Source organism: Triturus cristatus, chromosome 4_1, assembly GCF_964204655.1.
Source record: "Triturus cristatus chromosome 4_1, aTriCri1.1, whole genome shotgun sequence".
NCBI lineage: Eukaryota > Metazoa > Chordata > Amphibia > Caudata > Salamandridae > Triturus > Triturus cristatus.
The window spans coordinates 889641068-889663621 of NC_140585.1; the positions used below are offsets into that span (position 1 = coordinate 889641068).

A 22554-nucleotide genomic window follows, 5' to 3' on the forward strand; every position below is an offset into this window, starting at 1 on the left:
ATTAGCGCACCTCTGGGCACTTGTGGTTCCGGGACTTTCATCAGTGTAGGGCTCCTGCCCCTTGCTGCTCACTTCACAAGCTGGGCCTTCACACAAGCGAGGGATGCAGCCCAGCTGCCTGTAAAGGGTGACACTCTGGGTCTTGCTTATATCTGAGGTACAGACCAGGGACGTAACATAGGCCGGGGCGGTGCGTGGGGTGCTCCAATTGCCCCCCTTAGCTCAGTACCCTGGCTAGAGAGCTCCTGGAGTCCGGAGGGGGGCCACCTCCACATACTTTGCAAGGGGGGCCCTCAAGTTTCGTTACGCCACTGGTAGAGGCCATGAGAAACAGCCGGTAACTACGGCCTGTACTGCTGGCCTGTAGGACGCTGCTGAAACTAAAGCCCGGGTCGGAGGGTTTTGGGCCAGATGCATCAAAATTGAATTTTACAGATTCGCTATTTCAGAATCGCAAAATGCAATGTATGTAGTTTTTGCAACAAAAAAAAATAGCGATTCCCACAAATTTCCTAATAGCGAATCGCAAATTGCCATTGGCTATTAGGGAATGCCTTCCCATTCATTCCTATGGGCCTAGAGGCCCATAGAAATGAATGGGAAGGCATTCGCAATTTGCGATTACCAATAGGTAATCGCAAATTGCGAATGCAATTGCAAGGGGAGAGGAGTTGGCCTAAGGGCTAGGGCGGTCGGCCTCGAATCTGGGGAAGCGGGTTCGAATCTCGGCAATGACACTGAACATCCTGCGATTCTGGGCAAATCACTTAATCTCCCTGTACCTAACAAAATATGAATTTGACCCCATGTAACACAACTGGTGCTACGTAAAGCGCTCTGATACCCAATACCTTCGGGTCAAGTTTGCGCTAAATAAAACTCCGTTAAAATAGAAAAAAAGGGTGCCAGGGGGACATAAGACCCCCCTGCTGCACCCCCAAAAAGGAAAGTGGGCACATGTGACGCACACAACGATAAGGCACTTAGAAAAATGCAAGGTTTTGCAAATTACCACCAATTTGAAGTTGGTGGTAATTTGCGATTCTTTAATGCAAAGTCGCATTTTTAAAATGCTACTTGCATTGCATTTAGGGAATTACAAATTGCGATTCCCTTACTGCATTCGCAAAATAGGTAATGGCAAAAATTGCGATTACCAATTTTGCGAATGCCTTTTAGGTTGACATCCCAAAAGGCCTTTTACCGTTCGCAAACGGGCCTATTCTGCGAATCGGTCTGTTTGCGACCGGTAAAACGCTTGCTACATCTGGCCCTTTGTTTTTTTAGCAACTTGTGGTAAAATCAGTGGTTAATTTGGAAAAAAATCATAAGTCCCGGGGCTCTTCAGGAAACAGTTTGCACCAGCTAATTTCTCCTTTTAGCGCCGCCTAAAATGGAACTAACAACCATGAAACTGAGGAGAGGATGTGGCGTTATGGCCCGAGCTGCCGACTTCGAACCTGCGGAACCAGGTTCATGTCTCAGTTTTGGCTCAACATCCTGTGATTCTGGGCAAATCACCTAATCTGCCTGTAAATGAATGTGTCCTTAGCTAGTGCTCATGAAAAGCGCTGGTGTGATGAGTAAGTGCCACCTGCGCAAATTAAGCTACAACCCCTTAGATTGCACGACAACAGCACAAAACAAAAATGACTTGCTAATTAGCATAATGGCCTTTAGAGCTTTGTGTGTGTGAAGGGGATGCTCTTCTAAATATATATAATTAATGACAAATTAAGAACACTAACTGGAGATGAAGGAAGCAGTCTGTTTTGGCTTTTGTAACTCTCTCTGCATAATGAGATATGTTACATTAGGTGGTTTTGGTGCACAGTGATTCCTGAGACAAGATTACCCACTGGTTACTCTACGAAGCGCGAAGACCATAGGTAACACTGGTTTGCTATATGGCCAAAGCAGCCTTCAGCTATCAGAGGCCACCGAACACCATTGGTTCATAGCATTGGGAAGTGCTGGGAAAGCCAGGCAATGAAAATACAGGTTTGTCACAGGATGGAAATGAGAGACGAGTCTGGGGGAACCTGGAGGAGAACATGAATAAAATTCATAAAGGGGCGACGAAGGGAAAATATTTTTGGACTGGAATTTAACTAAAGCTTGGGGCGCAATGACAACAGAAAATACATTACACCATTAGTACAACTCTGTCACATAATATCTCACCAAATTTTCTTTTCACAGTATTTACTAAAGTTGGAGGTAGACTTTACCAAATACGTTTCTGAGCCCGATTACTAGATTGCAGATTAAAGTATACCATGCGAATTAACAATTGGTTCATAAAACATTCTGGCTGGTTTTGGGATTCCACGGGTCTTCCCCATCCCCACCAGTCAAGTAATTAAAAGGGCATCACTTACGTTGGCTCCCCCAGCCTCATGGTCCCGTCCGCCCTGCAGACAATCTCCCCGCGCGCCCCGTCCATGAACTGCGCCAGCCAGCCTATGCTGCCCACGAAGAAGCACGCGTTGACGTAGAAGAGGATGACGGCTGGATAGCGGTTAGAGTTCTTCCAATCAGAGACAAACGTGGCCTGCAGGAGGGGGTAGGGGAGACAAGAAATTAGAGGAAGGACAACAATCGAACCGGCAGGGCTTGGCCTGGCGTTCCTTGAAATGCACCTATTTTGACCCAGGAACGTGTGAGTACACAGATTCCCACAGTATAATTTGAGTAATCTCTGTGAGACCCTTGGTCAGAACAGGTTTACTTCTTTCTCTCAGTACTTTCCACACCCAAAATATACAAGGACACAGGAGGCATAGTCCAGACCTCAGAGTGGAAACGTATAGTTTCTTACCTGTCGGTGCAGTTTTGTAGCGTGAAGACTTTCTGGATTCACCCTGCTGTGCATTATTCAGCCATCTAGTGGTTGGGTCCGGAATTGTAGTATTTCTTCTCTTTTTTTTTTTGTGGCCCAGGTGGGCGTCAACATAACACGATTTGGTGTCCTTCGTGACGTGGACGCGCTTCCTCCGGAAGCTCCCACCTTTGGTCGCCATCTTCGGATTCTTTTTTCTTTCTTGTGTTACTTTTTCTCATCTAACCTTGTAAAGTCTTTTTTCACCTTCTGCCCCCTTTATCCTCCTGTCTCATCTTTCTGGCGGAGGAGGGTGGGTTCGCTAGTGAATCCAGAAAGTCTTCAAGCTGCAAAACTACACCGACAGGTAAGAAACTATACGTTTTGCAGCGTGAATCTTTCTGGATTCACTATGCTGTGCGTGGATTCACTATGCTGTGCATAGACTTTGTAGCGGTTTGTCCTTATAGTGGTGGTTGGGTGGAAGATGAGCACTGGTTACTGAAAATGTGTTGCAAGACCTTCAGTCCCACTTGCGCTTCTTTGTTCATTTGGATATCCACACAGTAGTGCTTAGTGAACGTGTGCACTGAAGACCATGTAGCCGCTTGGCAAATGTCTTGAATTGGTGTGTTGGCTAGAAACGCAATTGTTGCTCCTTTCTTCCTTGTAATGGTTGAGCTGCCCGTTTTTGGCATAGCAGTATGGTTTATGCAATCCATTGTGCAATGGTATTTTTGGTAACTGGTCGTCCCAAAAAACTGCTGGCAAAATATACAAAGAATTGCTGTGTTTTCCTGCACTCTTTTGTCCTTTCCATATAGTGCATCACTGCCCTCCTGGCGTCCAGTGTGTGTAAGGCCCTCTCTGTGCTTGTCGAAGGTTTTTGGAAAAAACTGGGTATTTGAATTGTCTGATTGATGTGGAACGTAGACACCACCTTTGGCATGAAAGGCGGGTCAGTTCTCATGACAATCCTATCACTGTGTGTTTGCAGGTAGGATTCTTGGAGTGTTGGCGCTTGTAATTCACTTCGCAGTGATGTGATAGCTACTAGGAAGGCTGTCTTTAGCATGAGCATATGCAGTGTAGCTTTGTGAACAGGCTCAAATGGTGCCTTCATCAGTTGTGTTAGCACTACATTGAGGTTCCATGCTGGTGCTGGCATTCTTCTTGGAGGTGCGATCCTTTTTGCTCGTTCTAGGAATCTTTTTACCACCTGTGAGGTGAAGAAACTTTTGCCTGTTTCTCCTCTTGTGTAAGCCACAATTCCCGCTAAGTGGCTCCTTAGGGATGTGTAGCTTAGTTTAATCTGCAGTAGATGCGTTAATTATCTTAGTACTGTTGAGTCCTTAGTAATTCTTGTTTGCAGTTTCTCCCTACTGCACCATTCGGTGAATCTTTTCCACTTTGGTACGTAGCTCGTTCTTGTGGTAGGTCTCCTTGCCTCTCTGAATACCGCCATCGTGTTTGCCAGTAGTTTGAGGTGTGCGAACTCTAGGTCCTCAAGAGCCATGCAGCTAGGCTGAGGCTTTCTGGCTCTGGGTGTAGTATTCTTCCGTTTTGCATCGTTAGCAGGTCCTTCCTGGCGGGGAACCTGTGTGCGTGCATTTGTGACATCTCCATGATTTGTGAGAACCATGTTTGTCTGGCCCACTGGGGTGCTATCAGGATGAGCGTCATGTTGCTAAACCTGCACTTGTTCAGTACCCTGTGTAGTAGTGGTTTCGGTGGAAAAGCGTAGGCAAATGTCCCTGACCAGCTTATCCATAGCGCATTCCCCAGGGACTGTTTGCACGGTACTCTGGATGCAAAGTTTTGGCATTTTGGTGTGTCACAAATAGGTCTATTTGCGGAGTTCCCCATTTGTGGAATACCTTCTGGATTTATTGTTGGTTGATCTCCCATTTGTGGGATGCTGGCGTCTGTCTGCTGAGCCAGTCTGCTTCTACATTGTCCTTCCCTGGTAGATGTATTGCTAAAAGGTCTATTTTCCTGGTGATTGCCCATTTCCATATTTCCTGCGCTAGCAGGGAAAGTGTCGCAGATTGTGTCCCTCCTTGCTTGTTGATGTAGAACATGGTAGTTGTATTGTCTGTTTGTATTAGTACTCTGTGTCCGTACAGCAGTTTCTGAAAGGCTTTTAAGGCTAGAAACACTGTCTTGAGTTCTAGGTAGTTTATGTGCTTAATTGCATCCTGATGTCCCCACAACCCCCTTACTTTGAGGTTGTTTGTGTGCGCTCCCCACCCCTTCTGGGAGGCGTCTGTTGTAATGGTTACTGTTGGAGTTGGTTGTGTGAATGATCTCCACTGTGCTAAGTTCTTCTTGTTCCACCACGCTATTTCTTGCTGTACTGCCTGCATGACAACCACTAGATCCTCCCAACTCCCTGTCGCTTGTGACCATTGCTGCTGGATCCATTCTTGGAATGGTCTCATGTGTAGGCGAATATTTGGTACCAAATGTATGCATGATGCCATCATTCCCATCAGTTTGCTCACTGTCAGAGCTTGCCCCTTGCGGTAAAGACACGTCTCTTTGCATATTGCAAGAGTCCACTTTGCACATGGAATCACCGTGTTCTGTATGGTGTTGATCTCTGCTCCAAAGAATATCTTCACTTGTTCTGGTTCGATTGACGTTTTCTCCCAATGGCTTGAAAACCCCAGTTGGGCAAGCGTTCGTATCACTATCTCTATGTGTCTTTTGCACTTGTGGTATGAGCTTGCTTTTACCAGCCAGTCGTCGAGGTACGGGTATACATGTATCCCCTTCCTCCTCAAGTGTGCTGCTACTACTGCCAGACATTTTGTGAAGACCCTTGGTGCTGATTTTAGTCCGAAAGCCAGTACTGTGAACTGGTAGTGAGTTTTGTTGATCATAAACCTGAGGAGGTGTTTGTGTTTGCTGTTGATGGAGATGTGCAAGTAGGCATCCTTTAAGTCGATAGTTGCCATGTAATCTCCCTTTTGTAGTTGAGGTATGACCTCTTGGAGTGAGGTCATCTTGAACCTTTGAGTCTTTATGAACCCGTTTAAGAATCTGAGGTCTAGAATTGGACGTAATGATCCGTCTACCTTTGGTATGAGAAAGTAGGTGGAGTATACCCCCTTGTTCCGTTGTTTTTGTGGTACCATTTCTATGGCTCTTTTCTTTAGCAGTTCTTTTGCTTCCTGCATCAAGTGTGTCCGCTCTTTTGTTGAGCGCACTCTGACCCTTGGCCTTCTGTTTGGCGGTGGCTTTTCCAGGTCTATACAGTACCCGTATTGTATGAGGTTTAATATCCATTTGTCTGATGTTATTTCCCTCCACTCCTGGAGGAAGTGTCTTAATCTGCCTCCTACTGGTGTTGTGTGTTGGAGGAACTGTTGAAGGTTTTGATTTTTTGTTGGTCCTTGCCTTGACTCTTTCTGCACCCCCTGAGGTCTTGGCCAGGTGCTCGTTGGTTTTGCTGGTGAGTCACTTTGCTGCGGGAGGCTGACTTCCCCTCTGGCAGTTACCCCTTCCTCAGCCGCGCCCTCGAAAGGATTGTCCTCGGGGCTGGTACTGCCAGTTCTGCTGTTGCTGTCCCTGTTGCTGTCCCTGTTGCTGTCCCTGTTGCTGTCCCTGGTTACCTCCTTGATAACCTTGTTGGGAGGTTTGGTGTGGTGCCACAGGTTGATGATTTCCTCTGCCTGTTGGCGTCCTTGAAGGTGTTCCTCTTCTCATACCTCGGAACTGCAGTGCCCCCATGGACCTTGCTGTTTCATTATCTTTTTTCAGCTGGTTCAATTTGTCATCAACTAGTGCTCCGAACAGTTGTTCCCCATTGAAGGGTGTGTTGAGGATGTGGTTTTGGACTTCATTTTTGAAACCTGAAATCCTTAGCCAGGCATGCCTCCTTTCTGTGATCCCCAGCATCATCTGCCTGCTAGATGTCTCTGCTCTGTCTAGGGCCGACTTCAAACATGTATTTGCCATGTTTTTCCCCTCTTCTACCAGGTGGCTTGCCCTCCTCTGGTATTGCTCTGGTACGTGCTTGAGGAGTTCTCCCACTCCTTCCCAGTGCTGGTATGCGTGTCTGTTGATGAGTGCATTGGAATTGACGATGCGCCATTGTATAGCTGCACTCCTTTCCATCTTCCTACCTATCAGGTCCATCCTCTCGTTCTCTTTGTCAGGTGGTGGGCCTGAGTTTGTGGGTATATTTGCTCTTTCCCTAGCCGTGAATGTGATGATCGAGTCGGCTCTAATGTACATGGGGTCTTTCAATGAATGTTTATATTTCTTCTCTGCTCGTGGAGTCACTGCTCTACACATGGCAGGCTCCTTGAATGCCTCCTTCCCCTGGTCCAGAACACTTGGGAGCATGGGCAGGAACTGGCTTCTAGTCTGGGATGGCAACAAGGTCTCTAAGAGGAAGAAAGACTGGGGTTTTTCTTCTTCTAGCTGCACTCCATTTGTGTCTGCAGCTCTTTTGATGACTTGATTGTAGATCCCTATGTCATCCGGCGGCGAAGGCCTCGACGGATATGATTCTACACTCTCTTCCGGGGATTCGGTGGCAAGTCCTGAGCCTCCGAGGACGTAGAGTCTTGGTAAGTTTGCTCGTCCTCCTCCCCTTCGGCGCCCCCATAGTACAGGTCTTCTTCCTGTTCCTCTCCAGGTTCAGGTGTGGTCGGCGGTTGGAAATCCTCGACGCACCCTTCTGTTTCGGCCGTGGCTTTCGACGGTTTGCTGTAGAATTTCATCTTTTCGTCAAAGTCTTTCTTGCGTTGCAAGATGTTCGCCATTTCGGCCTCGAGCCTTTTCGTTTCCATTTCGGCCACGTGATGGCTTCGAGGGTTTCGACTTTCCTTTCCGCGGTTGTCGACGCCGAAGTCGAAACCGTTTTCGGGCCTTCGACTTTCGACGTCGAGGCCTCTCTTTCGTGGCTGCTCTTCGGCGCCTTTCCCTTGTCTTGGGATTTCGCCGTCTGGGGGGTCCTTCTCAGAGGATCCGACGGTCTGCTTGTCCCTGGATGCAGTAGTCAACGTCGAGTGCTTTGATGGCCCTGCTCCTTTCGAGGACTTTGGCTCGCTTTTGCGAGTATCAGTGGAGTGTTTAGGGTTCGATGACTCTCTTACCTCCTTCGACGTTTTCTTTTCGACCTCGACGACCAAGACGTCCTCTGGTCCCTCTGCTATGTTATCTTTCTCTCCACAGAGTCCCAAATCTTGGAGCGATGGGGGTGTCCCCTGCCCCTGCATGTTATAGTTTGCTCTTCTCTGCCTCTCCCTTACTCTGAGGGTCTTCGGGGTGAACGCTGCACAGACGTTGTAGTCCTCATTTCGATGGTCGAGCGGCAGGCAGAGATTGCAAACCGGGTGTTGGTCCTTTTGCGCGTACTTGTGGTGGCAGTTCGCGCAGAATTTAAACGGAGTTTTGTCCATCACCGCGCCCAGGGAGCCCCCTGTATGCGCATTCTCCTTTGAAAACATCGAATTCTTCGATGTTCTCTCTTCTGTCGTCGACCTTCTTCCTTACTTGATCTCCGGTGTCTTCCCCGGTGATCTATTCTAAAGTTTTCTTCTATTTTTGTTGATTCTTCTCTCCAAAGTTCTTGGAGCTCCTTCACTGTTGATCCAGACCCAACGGCAGAAAAGAATCTGATGATGGCGACCAAAGGTGGGAGCTACCGGAGGAAGCGTGTCGACGTCAGGAAGGACACCAAATGGTGGTATGTCGACTCCCACCTGGGCCACGAAAAAAAAAAAAAAAAAAAAAAAGAGAAGAAATACTACAATTCCGGACCCAACCACTAGATGGCGGAATAATGCACAGCATAGTGAATCCAGAAAGATTCATGCTGCAAAACTACCCCCACAACTGTGCACTGGAAGCTGCCCTACATGAAGGGAATCTCACTGTAATCTGCTGCACTGTCGCACCCATCATACTGGGAAATGGGCTAACAGCAGAAACTAGTCAAACTGGAATCTGGACATATTGCAGTGATCTCACACTGACACTAACTGCAGTGCACGGCCTTGCCATTTGACATCAATGCAGCGGGAGCTGCTCTTAATGCAGTGATATTAAGGCCTATCCTTTGGAGCACCGACACTCTGCCCTTTCTACAGCAGTACCATGCTGGAAGCTGCTCATATTGCAGTGAGATTCCACCCCTCGGCGGGTATTGCTACAGCAGTGTTACACAGCCACCTGCCCTTGCGGCAGTGACGTCACACTGTAAATTGCCCTCAGTGTCGGAACCTCACATTCAGATCCGGTCGTAGGCAGAAGCAACCTCATAAAGTGAGCTGGTCTTACATGGGGACACTGAGGGAAGGTAAAACAAACAACGAAATGCAAAGGAAACAACAAAAAGTCATGTAAACATCCCAGTTAGACACACACAATAAACCAATCACTAACATGAAAAAGAAAACAGAAAAAAGTAAACTGAGAGTTAAGATCGAAGAACTAGTGGATGTGGTTAAAATTCTGAGCCCCAGTAACACCTTCCTCAAGCAGCCCCTATGCTCCGCGGTAGATGAGCGCCCATTACCCCAGGGACCCGCTTACTCTGCCCCGGCCGAAAGAAAACAAAGAGGTGGTCGACCACCTGCACCACTCACTACAAAGAATGATGTAGCTTTTCCTCCCCCTAACAGTGGACAACATAAGAAAATAATCTCTTGCCCACAGAACCCAGTCCCAGTACAAACTCATGCACGCCGTACTACATCGAGAACTGATTCAGTACTGACACACTCAGCGGCCACTCATACACTAAAGGGAAATAATTCTACGCAATTTTCTCATTTAGAAGGGAAAAAAGTATATATGGTTAATGTCCCCAAATTAGATACTGCGGCTGGCTATGAAAGTGAGGAGTCATTAATCAATAAAGCCATACATTGGATTCGTCATGTCAGGGGATGCCGCTCTCTTATTCGGGAGGACATCGCTGGGGCTAGAAGATGTGAAGTACCTACACATCTACAGTACCACATCGAGCTTACCCTGACCAACACCAATTTGGCAGAAAATCTTATTTCACTTGAATTCCGCACTTGCTCACCTGATTCATCATCAATACAGCTTAGGCGTTCTCCAGTAGTTTTCTCATTAGAAACATCAAGTGACAAATACCAGACAAGGGTGGCAAGAGGCTCGTCATCTTTAGATGCCAACGACTGACCATCAAACACGAGTCAGGCAGAACAATCATTGCAGGCCTTACTAACATCCACCGATCAAATTCCCCCAAATGACCCAAGTATTCAACAGGCACTAACCATAGCCCCAACCCAAGACTTGTCCCTGCATCGTCAGCTAAAAGTTATCTCGTGGAATGTTGCCGGCCTTGGCAGCAAGCTATTATTACTCCACTGGAACGATCTGATAGAGGGCCACGACATTTGTATTTTCCAAGAAACATGGAGTATGGTCCCGCTATACAAATCGGGATATAGCTGCTACCACATGCCAGCCACCACTAAAGGGAGGGATCGTCCTTCGGGAGGGTTGATCATATGGGTTAACATTGCCCTCAATTGCAGAATTACCAGCTGCCAAACTTTGAGCCCAGACATTATGAATATCACTATAAAGGGACCAGGAAGGGGGGGGGGGGGGGGGGGGACAACGATGGACCTGTTCAGTGTTTACATAAGGGGGACAATTGGGGGTAAAACTTCTCCCATTTTGACTCTACTCCAACAAGGCCTATCAAACTGTTCACCTCACTCTAGAATATTAGTTGCTGGCAATTTTAATAGTACTTTCGAGCCTCTTAGTACAGAAGATTTTTTAGGGATTGAGGAGGAGGACAACAACTGGGGTGTTCCCCTACTAACTATACCCCCGGTAAAACAATGGATGCAGGTGGCCATTCAATTAAACGCGCTTACCTTAGAATATGGCCTAAGGGCCGTGAATGGCAGGACCAACTCAGATCCCCAGGGAGCCTACACCTACAATAGATTAACCTGTCCATCCCGCATTGATTACATCTTAGTAGACGTCAGACTCTGGGGGCATGTTTTAGATATGGAGGTGGGCAATACAACCGAGAGCGACCATAACCCTCTTTGCATGTCATTGAGGTCTCCACGGACGCTCGCTTCCTCTAAACCATTCAATCACATGCACTTCATGACCAAAGATGTGATACCCTCAAACTCGAGAAGAACTTTGAAATGGCAAAAGGTTGCCCTGGAAGAAGCAAAACTGGAGGCCATTAGACAACTCCTTCACAAAAACACAATTGAGTTAAAGGAAGGAATTGCAGTGGGACCGAACTGCGCCCTTAGCATACACTTACGAACTATGGAGCAAATTTCTATCTACTTCCAAACTCTGAAAGGGCTCCCTAAACTTGCCTTACAACCCAGAAGATACCAAAAGTGGTATACTAAAGAGTGTAGACTTATGAGGAAGGCCCTGATAACAGCGATTAAAGCCAAGAATAGTCTAGCTATCAAAGCTGCAAGACTGAATAGACTCAGCATCAAGCGAAGCTGGACTGGGACGAAACTCGATGGCGTGATCTTAAAAACGCCAGCCTAGTAAGGGACACTAACCTTTTCTGGTCACTTGTTAGACAGGCAACCAAGGGAGAGGTAGACCAAATCCCCAACCATATCTTACCCCAGGACTGGTATGACCACTTTCGTGACCTATACTCTGGGTCTAATACCATAATTCTGGAAGGACAATATGGTTTCCCTCCATCAAGTCCTGGGAAGGACAGCGACGATTTATTTATTTTAAAAGAAGTCGAGTCTGCTATAAGGAATATAGTGCCCGCCAAAGCCCCGGGACCTGATGGCCTCCCAGGTCACCTGTTCCTAGCTGATCGGGACAATTGGGCCGAGTATGTCCTCCTTCTTATTAATTCCATTTCAAGAGGCTGCCCAATCCCTGATTCATGGAAGGGAGAGGAGGTAGTCCCAATTTACAAAAAGGGGGACAGGGAGGACCCTTCCAACTACAGGCCAATTAGCCTCATAGTTGCAATGCAGAAGATAGTTGGCAGGGTCAAATTACAGAGAATCCAGTCGTGGACTGAGGAGCAGGACATTCTTTCCCAGTATCAGGCGGGTTTTCACTTCAATATAGGAACGGTTGACCAGGTCTTCAGACTTTCTCTGATTTATTGGAAGGTGGTGACAATTGGCAAAGGCAGTCTTTACCTCGCCTTTATTGATTTAAAGACTGCCTTTGACCTGGTCCCTAGGGACAGGTTATGGCAAACTCTGCAAGAACTGGGCATTCCTCCAATGATCCTAAACCTCTTAGTAAGGCTGCATGAGGACAACTATGCTCAGATACAATGGGGGTCCCAGGGACAACTTACTGATAAGATTCCAGTAAACAGGGGAGTACGCCAGGGCTGTGTGATGGCACCCACCCTGTTCTCGTTATACGTGAACGGAGTGGTCAAATTCTTGCAAGAAGTACCAGCTGACGCCCCGGCCCTGGCAGGTAATAAGGTACCAACTCTCCTGTTTGCTGATGACACACTGCTGATCTCAAAAACTCTGGCAGGTCTCCAAAAGCTTTTGAATAGGTTTCTACTTTTTTTAAACACCCAGGGACTAATCATAAACACATCTAAAACAAAATGTATGACTTTTAACCCCCATAAATCATTCAAGAACATCATCACTCTAGATAGTATCCATCTTGAGAGAGTCGCTAACTTTGATTATCTTGGCATACGCCTCTCAGAAAAAGCACAGTGAAAGTTCCATCTTGACAAAATGCTCCTGAATCACAAACGAGTGGCCGGGGCACTGAGCAAAGAACATTGTTTATCATTTAGTAGACCTATTGCCCCGGCACTCATTGTCTATGGAGCTAAAGCAGTTAGCTCGGCCCTTTATGGTGCCGAGCTGTGGGGTTTTGATAACCTCAATGAGCTCAGCAGATCAGAAAACAAGTTTTTTAGGGACCTGATTATGTTACCGCAGGGCACACCCTTAACCCCTCTGATATACGATCTGGTTTGGAGCCACATTAAAGATCTGGCCAAACTGCGCCCCCTGTTGTATTGGGCGCGCCTAAGGCGGACTCCTGAACTCACCAAATATGCTGAAGCTTTTACCGAAATAATGGGGCTGGACACTGGTAAAAAGATAAAATGGATCTCTAATGTTAAGGCGTTGATGATGACTCTGGGTCTCAAGGAGTCATGGGATACCCAATTACCACCAAGTAAAGCTGAGCTCAAACGCATCTATTGGGACTGGATAGATTTCAGAGATCTTAGCAATCCAAACCTAGGTAGGCTCACGGAAGAGTTTTTTCAACTTAAGCCATCTAGAGGCCTTGAACCCTACCTGGATGTAATCCTGACTCCAAGGGATAGGGCACTATACACCCAATTTAGATTCGGCTCGCTTCCAATCCAAGAATTTACCGTAAAGTGGTGCCCCTCTGATCAGATTGTCATGGAATGCCCATCCTGCGGGACCGCTAAAGAGAGTATTGCACACTTTATGTTTGCCTGCCCCGCTTATGCTAGTGCTAGGTCTTGCTGGCTTGTGCCAATCTGTAAACAATTAGGGACTCTAGACCATCAAGTCGCCCTACGTATATTAAGAACTGACTCAAGAACCCTGTATGTTTGCGGAGTCGCGAAGTTCTTGGGCCGAGCATGGCTAATCAGGCTCATGGCTATGCGAAGGGTGTCCCAAAATCAACAAGGATTACCATAGAGCACGAATAAAGGACCATTGAAATTTGTAATGTCATGCCTCGCCCTTGATAATGAATATTAATCATCTTAACATTTTATTATTTTAAATTGTATGAATTAATACGGTTTTCTTAAGTACTAAATAGCTCTAGTTTTAACTTCTGGGGACAAATTTTATTGTTATATTTTTTATATTATGACGTGACAAATCATATTTTTATTCTAAAACTGTTTGTATTGTGATGCTTTTATGATTTTATATCGAAATAAAGCTATTGACTGACTGAATCGTATGTTTATTATGAGAAAAACAAAAACATCACTCAAAACGAGAGAGGCATTTTAAAGTGACCCCGAGAACACGAGTACTAGCTCTTGGGAACATTAGGAAACTCATCTGCGGACCACAGCCACACTCCCGATCCGAGGGAGGACTCACCAGCGTAAAGAAGGTACAGAACACTGTGACGGAGCTGAAGGCAGCGATGTAGCCATGCATCTCGCGGTGCTCGCGCTCGGTGAAGAGCGGGTTCTGGCACTGGATTCCGCAGCCCTCGACGTCTTCGTACCAGCTCTTGGGGTTATCCGTCCGCACCAGAGGCGCCTCGCACTGGCCGGAGCTGTTAAACTTGATATTTTGTACTTCATTCTGAAGGAAAAAAGGTTAACAGTTATGGGACAATTCTTATACTAGGACACCCAGAGAACAGCAAAAGGCTGAACACCCACCATCGCAGTCATGTGCCTACCTTTCCTTGGTTAGTTTACCTTATACTCATTGCTATGGCTCCCAGATTGTATCTCACCATATCACGGTCACGTAAATGAACTACACATACACTGACTACCAACTTGTCATCGAGGTATGCATAGGTAGGGAATCAGAGTTACAATTCTTGCCTCCACATCAATTTACCTCGATGCTATACTCTTAGTGGAGTCAATGTAAGGTTCCACATTTATTCTACAATATTGTGTTGATTCCTTTACTTTTTAGTATTGCCTACTCAGGGTCTACTACCAGTTGAGCAAATACTTAAGTTACAGTATGTCATCTATTTCTACTCCACACTTCCCTAATGCAAATCAACAGAAAAGTAACAGTCCAATGTGCAATATTTCCATTGAAGAGACGGGGTCCCCAGTCACTTAAAGTCATAAAAGTCGCTGGGCATCACCCTTACAACAAAGAGAAGTTAATTTTGAAAAGATTAAGGTGGTGGCCAGCTTCAAGCACACCGTCATGGTGCCCAACCTATCTAAACCTGCATCAGACAGAAGATATGTGATACAGTTTTGGGGGTAGGCTGCTACTAGAAGCAACATCGGTTCATACTGTGTATAAACCCCACTTTCGGAATTGAAGTCTTACATCATGTGAGCTAGTAGATTTTTTTTGTTTGGGGGGTGGGGGGTTATATAGCACGAACTCGACTAGAAGGAATCAGAGCGCTTTACCTGAGCACCAGTTGTGTTACAGACAGACACATTAATTTTCTTAGTTACAGGAGATTAAGTGATTTGCCAAGAATCACATGATGTTGAGGGTGGCTACCGAGACTCGAACCCGGTTCCCGAGCTTCGAGATCGACTGCTTCTAGCCGTTAGCCCATATCCTATTATTCTGCTTGACAAACAGAGAAGTGTGGCTCAATGATTAAAGCGGCAGACCCTGATGCAAAGGTCTATCCCGGGACCAGGGTTCAATTCCCCGCCTCGGCGGGTCTTGGGCTCAAAAATTCCACGGACCTGATAATTTTCGCCTCAGTGCCTATTCCAATCATGGAGTCCCACTCTGCAACTCTGGGCAATAGCTTGCTTAATCTCCACAACGGCCCCCACAACGCTAAAGGATGCCTGGCCTCCACCTTGGGGGTGCCCAGGAGTGGACGCCTCACAGGGAAAGCCAGGATGGGTTCCACAGCGGTATTCGTACAAGCGCCTTGAGACCCTTGCGGGTGAGTAGTGCGCTATACAAGTATCAAATTTACATTTACTAACCCTCTGAGAAACACCGGGTACAAAGATTGATAATACACTCCAACCTATCCCCTGCCAATCACGTGGGGCTCCAGTGTAGCGACTCTTCCCTAGTCTTCTGTTTGTTCTATCTTGACTATCACATCAAAACTTTGGGATGCAATAGCCACACCTCTCCAATCGGAGTAAATGCAACTGTCCAATCCTGGCATGTGCAGATGTCACTGTCTTGAATCAAACACCCTTGACCTGGGCAGGTAAATCGCCAGACAAATAACCAGAACCATTTCCTGGTAAGCAGCTCCAGATGGTACTTCTGTCAGAGATCGCGTTTCAGCATTTCTGTAGTCTTCTAGCTTTCACTGAGGCTTCAAAGGCTCCAGCTTCTCCTAAATAATAGCAAGTATACAAGGATAAAACTGCTATTTTGGGGAAGGACGACCTATTGTTCAATAGGCAAAACATCGCTGAGCCGTCGTTGTGAATAAAAAAAAGGCACTTAAACATGAAAACAGTTTGAGATTCTAGGCCTAGGGCAGGGGGATTGGGACCGTCAGTAAAGACACCGGTACCTTCTGCTTGGGGAATGTTAGTGTAGAAGGACTACATTTTAATTCGTTCTTCTTTGTAGAGCCTTATTAGTTTTATTCAAATATTATGATCGTTTGATGATCTGCTCTGGATGGGTTCCCACTTTCTTCCTTCATGGGACTGCTTGCTATACCTGTGTGTGAGCTTGACTGAAATCCTTCTTCAGGCACAATGTATTTGCCCTCTAAAATACAATTGTTCTATAATGACCCGCAAAAATCACGAGTTTGTATAAAAAAAAAAAAGGAGACACGCAGCGCTATACAAAATTCTAAAAAATATGTATAGATAAAAGGCGCCTGTACCAGTTCCTAAGAGGCAACATGGCATCGACGCTACCTTCTATCAGCACAAAGGGATGTGGACAGATGCGTTGATCGTTATCTTATACTTGGAGCAGATGAAAGGAGCTGTGTACATCGTCCACAAGGAGCAGAGCCTCCCCGTCCCTGGAGTCCTTACCGTGCACCCTTCCGGGAAGCGCGGAGTGCTGCACTTCAGGAAGTCGGGCCAGCCTCGCTCGCGCTCCACAATGGCGCAGGGCCCGCGCGTGGCCTGGCACAAGCCCTGGCTGGGCAGCTCCACCTTGCCGCCCTCACACTTCGGCATATAAACAGCACACAGGAGGGGCTGGATGACATCCCAGCAACGGGGGGCGTTCCGGAGACCTGTAAAGAGAGGGAAAAATGTCATTACATGTCGGCCATCAGAGCACTTTGTTAGAACCGCGTGTAGCTACGTTCCAGTTCCTCACATGCACCTCAGATGTGCGTGCATCGGGCAGACTAAGCCCGCCCCAGCAAGGGCAAGAATGCCTGGTCCCACGGGCGACTAAAAGCACCCATTTAAATTACCTCAAAACTTGATAGCTTTGTTCCAAGGCATTCTATTTGCAAATCTATTGATGAGGAATCTATCTTTTTTTTAAAATTCCTATCCCTCATTCGTCATGTATATCTCCGCTTAGACTTTTTTTTCTCTACCTCATGCTAATTCTCCTATCATTCACCCCACATCATCCCACCCTCTTCTCCCAAACAAGCTCTCGCACACTTTTTCGCCTGCCCTAGTACACAGTCCCCCCAATTCTAAAAGAGTTTGGTGGAAACACCATTAAAACTCCCCGCTTATTTAGAAAATATTGCCTTCATCTCTCCTGTTTCACAAAAATGCAAGGGTCCCGGCACTTGCCGCACTGAGATTTAGAATATGCAAACCTCCCAGGCAACGTTCCTAAATGCTGTCAAGTCTACGTTCACGGCTCAGACTCTTAACATATGACTGATGAGATATATATTCTGGCCAATGATGAATAGTGCTACCGACCTTTTAATTTTGTGCCAAATTCCCTGCAGGCCGAGCTGTCATGGCGTGACAGGAGCAGCCCCGCACCTCGCCAGGGCGTTCCACAAGCCTGTGCCCCCGGGGGTCCCTCGGACACACCTGTTGTCGCCTGGGATTTATGGACCCTACGCCCATTGTATCTCCTCGTGAACACGCCATGGAAGTAAAAAACCTGTGGGGGTCCAGGGGATTTATGGCACGAGCTGGATGAAGTTTCTTCTGAAGGGCCACCTAGGGCTCTGGCCAAGCGAGACCACCCAGAAGAGATGCTGCAAAGGCCACACCTAACAATGGCTTGCCTTTCAACAGGCACAGGCGTATTTTTCACAGAGATGCAACTGGCCCCACTTCATTAGCAAGACCTTCATCCATTTCTGGATTTAACCCATCGTTCTTCGCACATTGGGGCTTGTAGATTTATTTTTTTCTTAAACGTTTGGGCCCACAAACTTCATCATGTCTGGACGGAGAAAGGTGATCTTTATGTCTTGGTCCTTTGGACTATGCGGGGCCCAAAGATCTGCCTGGAAGCGCAAGGAAGCTTCATGCGAAACCGAAACAGTTATCTTCTCCTTGCACCATCTTAAATCAGACATTTAAGACATTACTAATTGTCAAGTTGTTGGGATTAAAATTCTCAGGCATGCCTTTCTACCTGTAGCAGCAAGAATTGACACACTCCAAGGCCGGTGCATCTCAGCATTGATCACTTGACCTAACAGATTGATTGGGGTAGAGATCACCCGATACCGAGCAGGCTTTAACTACAGTAAGCAACCACTGGAAGAATAAGCTCCAACAAGCTCTACCAAATACTTCCTTCTCCAACAGCAGGATAGTCTCACAATAACCAAATGTATTCACAGGTGAGCAGGCCAGCTTACATTCAATCATACTTTACAAGGGCGAGCAGAATGCAGCATTGCCACACAAACAATCAATGGCGCTATTTGTGTTGCATAGCTGCGTTTCACATTTTAAGAGCTCCAGGTAGATGTTCTCCATGAGTAAGTTGTAGTGTCTTGCAGGCCACACTGGGTGAGCGCCTGCTGCAATATAGCCTCAGAACTAGCGTATCCAACCTCTTAAACCAGTCCTTAGGCATCAGTATTGGTATCACCTAAAACGGAGTATCCTTGGCAGAATAATTATTTCGGCCAACACTTTACCATTCACAGACATCAGGTTTTTGGCCCAGAGGCTAATGAAGTATTCTATTTAAACAATACATTTCCTTTTCCATATTTAAGCTATGCAATTCATTGGGCCTTGTGTGAGTTTGAACTCACAGAGAGCAAGGACAAGCGGTCAATATTGAATTCCCATATTCAAGACTGTCTCTCCTAAGCATTCTGACAAAAACAACACAACTGATTTGTCAGAATCCACTCTTATCTAGGAAACCAGGCAAATTCCTTTACTGTTTCCATTTTTAGGTCTCGCCTGACCCAGCGCATGCGCTGGTCTGGCGAGACTTATTGAGAGGGCTCCAAAAAGTGCTACCAGGCCAGCCTAGATTACCTTGACTACATTCTCTTTTGCGGCCGCTTTGATGTTTGATCGTGATCGCGATCACTTTTACTTTCGCGGCCGCACGGCCGCTTTGCATAGCCAATAGGTCTCGCCTTTGGGACCTTATAAGTATTTAGTTATGCAACTGTTGCATAGCTAAACATTTATAGGGTCCCAAAGGCGAGACCTATTGGCTATGCCAATGCTTGTTTGTTTAGTCAACAGGCCCGGTATACACACCTTTTACAATGAGTCTTCATGCAGAGATATGAGGTGCTAGTTAGACACACCCAAGTTACCTAGATACCAAGGCAAAATCCAATGGCACCAACATTGACAAAGTCAATTGATCTCGCCTATGCAAGAGCTATTGGCTTTGACAATGTATATTCGCTAGAGGCGGGCAGAACTCAGAGTTTTTCTCCGCGGATTTCCGCCGCATTAATTAAAATCTCCATGAGATTCCGCAGAGTTCCGCCCACCTTAGCTGCACTGAATACCTTGCATGAGCTGCGACACACCAGTTCACTTTATACTTCAAACAAGGCAGCTAACAGCAGCGCCTGTTGCCTTCAGTTAGCGAAAAACAGACGCTTTTCTTGGGGTCCATAGGGGAGGCACATGAGTGGGCTGCTTCTAGTGGACCATGTTTCAAGGTGCGATGCTTTCATGACCCGCGGCCTAAAGGTTTCAGCATTGGATTGAATAATGCACATCAGAAGAATACTTCACTTTTCGCAGCTTAATATATGCACTGATTTGTGTATCCACTGGGGTTGATCTAACAAAATGCAGCAAAGCATTAATATATATGCGGTATACTAATTTATACGGTAGTGCGGCGCAGAATAGTAATTGAGCATGATTGCCCACAGTGCAGTGGCCTGCTTTGTTCTGCATGTTGCGAACACCGTGTACTCGGCTCATCACATCATGTCTCTCCAACCACACGCAGTGCCCCCCTCCGGCCCCCCATCCTCCACGGACATCTCTGTTTTGCGTAGTTTCTATCTCTCAGCCAGCTGTGCCTTCCCCTCCCATATTGTACACGTACAGAGCACTGCAGTTCAGGTGCCTTGACTGCAAAGCGCCCTGAGGTCGTTGACTGACGAGAAACTAAAGGGCCTACCCCCACACATGTATGAAGTTGAACCCACTTACTTTCAGGTGGGTGACACCATGGGGCTCAGCAGCTGTAGCTTCCCCACTCTGCCTCTTTCTAAAAACAGTAAACACCCAATCCCACGCGAAGACGAGCGCTGCCTCATGGTGGGAGGGCTGCTACAGACGAACACAGTAAAGGCGTGACCTAAGTCATACATTCTTGGTTAATAAATGCACTGTCAGGGTTCACTATGGCCGTAGCCACACGTGATGTAGAAAAATGTCTAAAAGAAGTCCAACTTGCCAAATTAGCAGCAGGGCTCACCACAGCCTAGGTAACAAACAGGCATGCCAATCAAAGGAATGCCTGCCACCTCTATGGAGTGCATCTATTGGGGACACCCCCTGCTGCTCTAAATCTTCCCCGTACCCCGTACAGCAGTAACACAATGGATCTGATCACTGGCAATATAGCTTATTTTCTTTGGGAAACTACTAGGGGAAACAATAAACCTGCCCACTGTCATGCGATCCTGCACTCAAACCAATAGTTCAACTAATGAGAAGAGTGGAAAGACGTCCCCATGTCGTGCTTTGAATGCATCTGATGCACATTATTATCGCCTTGCAACAGCACCAGTGATCTAAGTAAGGCAAGCACAAGTAAAATATACAATCTCAGCTAAGAAGGACCTGAATGGTACCAGATAAATGCAAGGATGAATCATGCAAAATTAGGGGTGGGCGGTAAACTCCGCCATGCAGCGGAGTAGCAGAGTTTTTGCTGAACTCTGCGCTCCAAGTGGAGCACAGAGTGGGCAAATTTCCCAGAACTCCACCAGCTGAGCGGAGTTTACCACCACCCCTAGTTGTAGCAATGTTGTACACCAGCATGGCTGTTGTTCAGCATGGCTAAAAGTTAATGGTGTGAAGGAAAGTGGCATAGAGTGTCGTAGAGTGGCGTGGCATAGAGTGTCATGTCAAAGAGTGGAGTGACATCAAGCATCGTGGAGTGGAGCGGCATAAAGCAGAGTGGAGTTGTGTCGAGTTGCATAGAGTGTCGTAGAGTAGAGTAGAGTGGAGAGGCACAGAATGGAGTCGTGTAGTAAGGGGAATGGCATAGAGTGGAGTGGAGTGGCATCGAGCGTCAGAGTGGAGAGGCATTAAGGAGAGTGGAGCTGCGTAGAGTTGAGTAAAGTGAAGTCGCATAGAGGTGTTGTGTAGAGTGGAGTAGACTGTCGTAGAGTGGAATAGTCTAGTACAGGGGAATGACAAAGTGAGGCAGAGTGTCGTGCAGTGGAGTAGAGAATTGTAGAGTTGAGTGGGGGAGAGTGTCATGAAGTGGCATGGAAAGGACTAGAGAAGTGGAGTAGTGTGCTACAGAACAGAGTGACGTAAAGTGAAATGGAGTGGTGTAGATGGAGTTGCATAGAGCATCACAGAGTGGAGCAGAGTGCTGTGAGTGGCACAGAGTGGATTAGAGTGTTGTGTCAGCAGGGGCGGCTGGTGACATTTGAAAGTGGTGGGGCGCAAACTTTGTGTCGGAGTGCACCGTGGCGAGCGAGTGGGTAAACAGTGCATTTTCAAGCAATTTTGAGAAGCAAGAAGGTTAATGAAGCAATTGTGAAAGTGCAGTTATGACATTAATAGACTAGACAACCACACTGCCAAAAGCATACTGTTGAGCAACTCTGGTACAAGGGACCAACCGACTCGCAGCAAATCTGGCTCTCATTCAAAACTGGCACTCCCAGGGGGCTGCAAATGTGAAGCACGCATCACTTGCACAATTTCCCTCCCCCACCCCGTCAGTCCCCCAGACCTTCAGCAACCAGAATAACCCCCACCCCCCAAAGTGCATTTCCACCTCCACCATTAAACACCACCAAGAGCAATGCAAAGGTCTCAGCGCATGCTCACGTCTGTCAGACACCAGTGGCATTCACGCTGCCGCCATTTACTTTGCACAGTCAATCTAGTGACGTACATGTGCGAATGTGTCTACTGCTAACACAGGCACACCACAAACTGACATGTACCCATACCCTGAAGAAATGTCTGCTTTACTTATTGCTGGCCTTGTTGCTTCACTATAAAACCTACACGTCTCTTAACATTCGAAAAATCCACATTACTAATTACGGACCAAAACAATTTCAAAGCTAAAAATAAAATCACATTTTTGCAGTCGTATATTATCACGATTTTTCGCAATTTTACTAAGGAACACACCCTTTTAAAAAACCGTAAAACGTGTGAGTCAGAGGGCAAACATTTTATACACATGGGAATATTCATCTGCTTAATGCAAGCCTGTCCTACATACACACCAACCCCTGCACAGACCCTCCAAAGATGTGTGGAGGGGGTCTCGGTTACTTAATCGTGGGCCTGTTGTTGCGAACAATAAAGTTATTCCATTTGTTATTTATGATTGGCGAGCCCCCGAGCAACCTGTAAGATTATGCCTCCTGTAAAACCGAAACTTTGCCAGCAGCAAGCACATGCGATAACACCTGTGATCCAAAAC

At 46.8% G+C, this 22554-nt stretch overlaps 1 protein-coding gene across 1 annotated transcript in view; it reads right to left on the bottom strand.

Annotated features, from left to right (window-relative positions):
• SMO (smoothened, frizzled class receptor) overlaps positions 1-22554 on the bottom strand; it is a 143261-nt gene that overhangs the window by 87544 nt on the left and 33163 nt on the right. Inside the window, exons 2-4 of the mRNA XM_085653641.1 lie at positions 16527-16732; positions 13933-14142; positions 2382-2554 (exon numbers count right to left, since the gene is read on the bottom strand). Of these exons, the coding sequence (XP_085509767.1) occupies positions 2382-2554; positions 13933-14142; positions 16527-16732 (589 nt within the window). The remainder of the gene's footprint in view (positions 1-2381; positions 2555-13932; positions 14143-16526; positions 16733-22554) is intronic.